The 2,500-nt window shown below is 46.2% G+C and overlaps 1 protein-coding gene across 1 annotated transcript in view; it reads right to left on the bottom strand.

The window, feature by feature from the left end:
* Positions 1-2,500, bottom strand: part of sox5 (SRY-box transcription factor 5) — a gene marked incomplete in the record, with an annotated part of 119,016 nt that overhangs the window by 103,679 nt on the left and 12,837 nt on the right. The window contains 1 exon segment of the mRNA NM_001164068.1: positions 694-895. Coding sequence (NP_001157540.1) covers positions 694-895 — 202 coding nt within the window.

Here is a 2,500-nt window from a genome sequence, read left to right as displayed (position 1 = left end):
CACACACACACACACACACACACACACACACACACACACACACACACACACACACACACACACACACACACAGATCTGCACAGTATACACATCACACACACCAAACTATACATCGTAATGATGATATGCATTTACTGTCACCACACACAGTCACCCTTTTCACAGCAGTGCATGACTCACTGACATGGCTCACATTGACAGTCACACATGTACCGCGTCTCCATGCCTCACCGTCAAACGGTTACAGCACAGACACGGGCTTTCACACTAAAACAAAACGGAAACGCGGTTCACACCATAAGAGCACTCTCGAGCATCTTTTGTGTCCAGTTTCCCCAAAATATTATTTCCTCTGTTGGAAGTATGTGTTACTTCAAAACCGGACGCCATAACTACAACTCTCTGTAATTACAGTCTAATAAACAGTCATTTAACACAATGCTAAATGGCTCTGTCTCAGTCGATGATAGCTGGGGACTGTCACTTCCTGTCAACGGCTATGTTCCGTTTAGCCCCCTTATGGTCGAGATCAGGACAAACGGATCCGAAGATCTGTCCTTAAGTGCCAACTTCCACCCCAACAGCGTGGGAGGATTTAAAATACAGACGACCAATAAGAAGAGTCGAAACAAAGCCAAGTAGCCAATAAGAGCAGTTAATAAATGATATGAAGACAACGAGGGGCTGTTTTACCATGGCACTGTGCAGGGTGGGGGGGCTGTCCAGGGGGCGGGGAGAGAGGGGGGACACCTTGCTGCAGTAGGGGGTCAGGGGGAGGTGCATGACAGCCTGTCCATCATCTCTCTCTTCCTCTTCCAGTCTCTGTCTGCTGGTTGCCATGACTACTTCTCCATCTGTCCCCCCATATGGAGAGATTGGTCGCTTGGAAGACATCCTGGAAAAAACAGAGAGAGAGAAAGAAGAGAGAGAGAAAGGGAGAGTGAGTGAGTATGAAACATTCAGGGATGTAATATGAGCTGTGGGTGACAGTGGGAGAAACACTATTCTTTGATCCATTTCAATAGTTATATTTATAGAAATAGTTAATCATTATTCATTTCCTATTATTCATTGGTCCCCAATGGCCGGCTCTCTGTGTCTCTAAATCCCTAGTCTCTGCGTCTCTGAATCCCTCTCTCTCTCTCAGCAGACAATACACACTATAATAATATAGAGTCAATAATCTACATCCGCTAGCCAGAGGAAAAGCACAATCAAATCCATGTTTACCATCAGGTCCTTTCAACGTTTACACACACACACACACACACACACACACACACACACACACACACACACACACACACACACACACACACACACACACACACACACACACACACACACACACACACACACACACACACACACACACACACACACGGTACGCAATAACCCATTACTGCAAATGGAGCCGGGTTGGGCTGACATTTTATGACAAATGGCCGAGGCCTGACACAGGCCCTTTCACTCCAGCAGCACGCTGACAGTGATGTGTATGAAAACCTCGGCCCTGACGATACCAGTGAAAATAACAAACATAGAGGCTGTGCATTTGTTACTTTGCCTTTGTTTCCCATTGAATGCAGAGGGAGGGGAAGAACAGTGGCATCTAGCAGATAAACTCTCCCCAACATAAATGTGCCCCCCGGTGAATAGGGACAAAATGAATACGTTCCAATAATAGAGTTTAATGCGGCTGGCAGCGTCTCCCTAAGTGCTTTCAAAGGCTCTCGTTCAGCCTTGAAGTTACTGCTACGATGACACAGGGTGAGAGGAGGGAGGGAGAGAGAGAAGGAGAGAGAGAGAAGGAGAGAGAGGGAGGGAGGAGAATACGGAAACACTAATGTATACGCTGAAAGTCAGACATGCGAGGAGCAACAGGCTAGGAGCCCAAGATTCTAAACTGCATTTCCTGCACCGCCACCAACAACCATTCCGTTTGAGAAGGAGGAGGAGGAGACAAACAGGAGAATACCTAAACCTTCTGAGCAGGACCGCTGTCCCTAGAGGTTCAAACAGATGCCAAATGTATTGAGTGTTTCTTCAAGGAAGTGAGTGGCGGCTGCCAGTATTCAGTGAGCTCTCTGTTTCGACTCGACACTGTATTAATTAATAGTCCAGTAATCCAGTCACCTCTGTCTCGTCTGGGGCTCTGTCTGAAATCTGTCTTGCCTACTACGGACTAAAAAAGGCATACCGTGTACTAATCGTACTACATACTATTTACAACGTACTGTAATAAGCAACATAAACATACTGGGCTCATCCAGACTGAGAATGCTTCATCCAATGCAATTGCATGTATTCCCGCCATTCGTGTGTTTTGTGACAGGGTGTCAGCAGATCTGATCATCAGCTATTCTCGTTCCTCAGTAGGGTGCAGCGAATTCTACTAGATGAAAAGACGAAATGAGTGTGATCTCCTGGTGTTTAAAGCATACAAAATGTCAGAGATGTCACATACTATAAAACCTATTTTCACGTACCCAAAACGCCT

This window comes from Oncorhynchus mykiss, chromosome 15 (genome assembly GCF_013265735.2).
Source record: "Oncorhynchus mykiss isolate Arlee chromosome 15, USDA_OmykA_1.1, whole genome shotgun sequence".
Lineage (NCBI taxonomy): Eukaryota > Metazoa > Chordata > Actinopteri > Salmoniformes > Salmonidae > Oncorhynchus > Oncorhynchus mykiss.
Note: the sequence above shows the minus strand (reverse complement) of the source record. Positions and strands in the feature narration are given on the sequence as shown.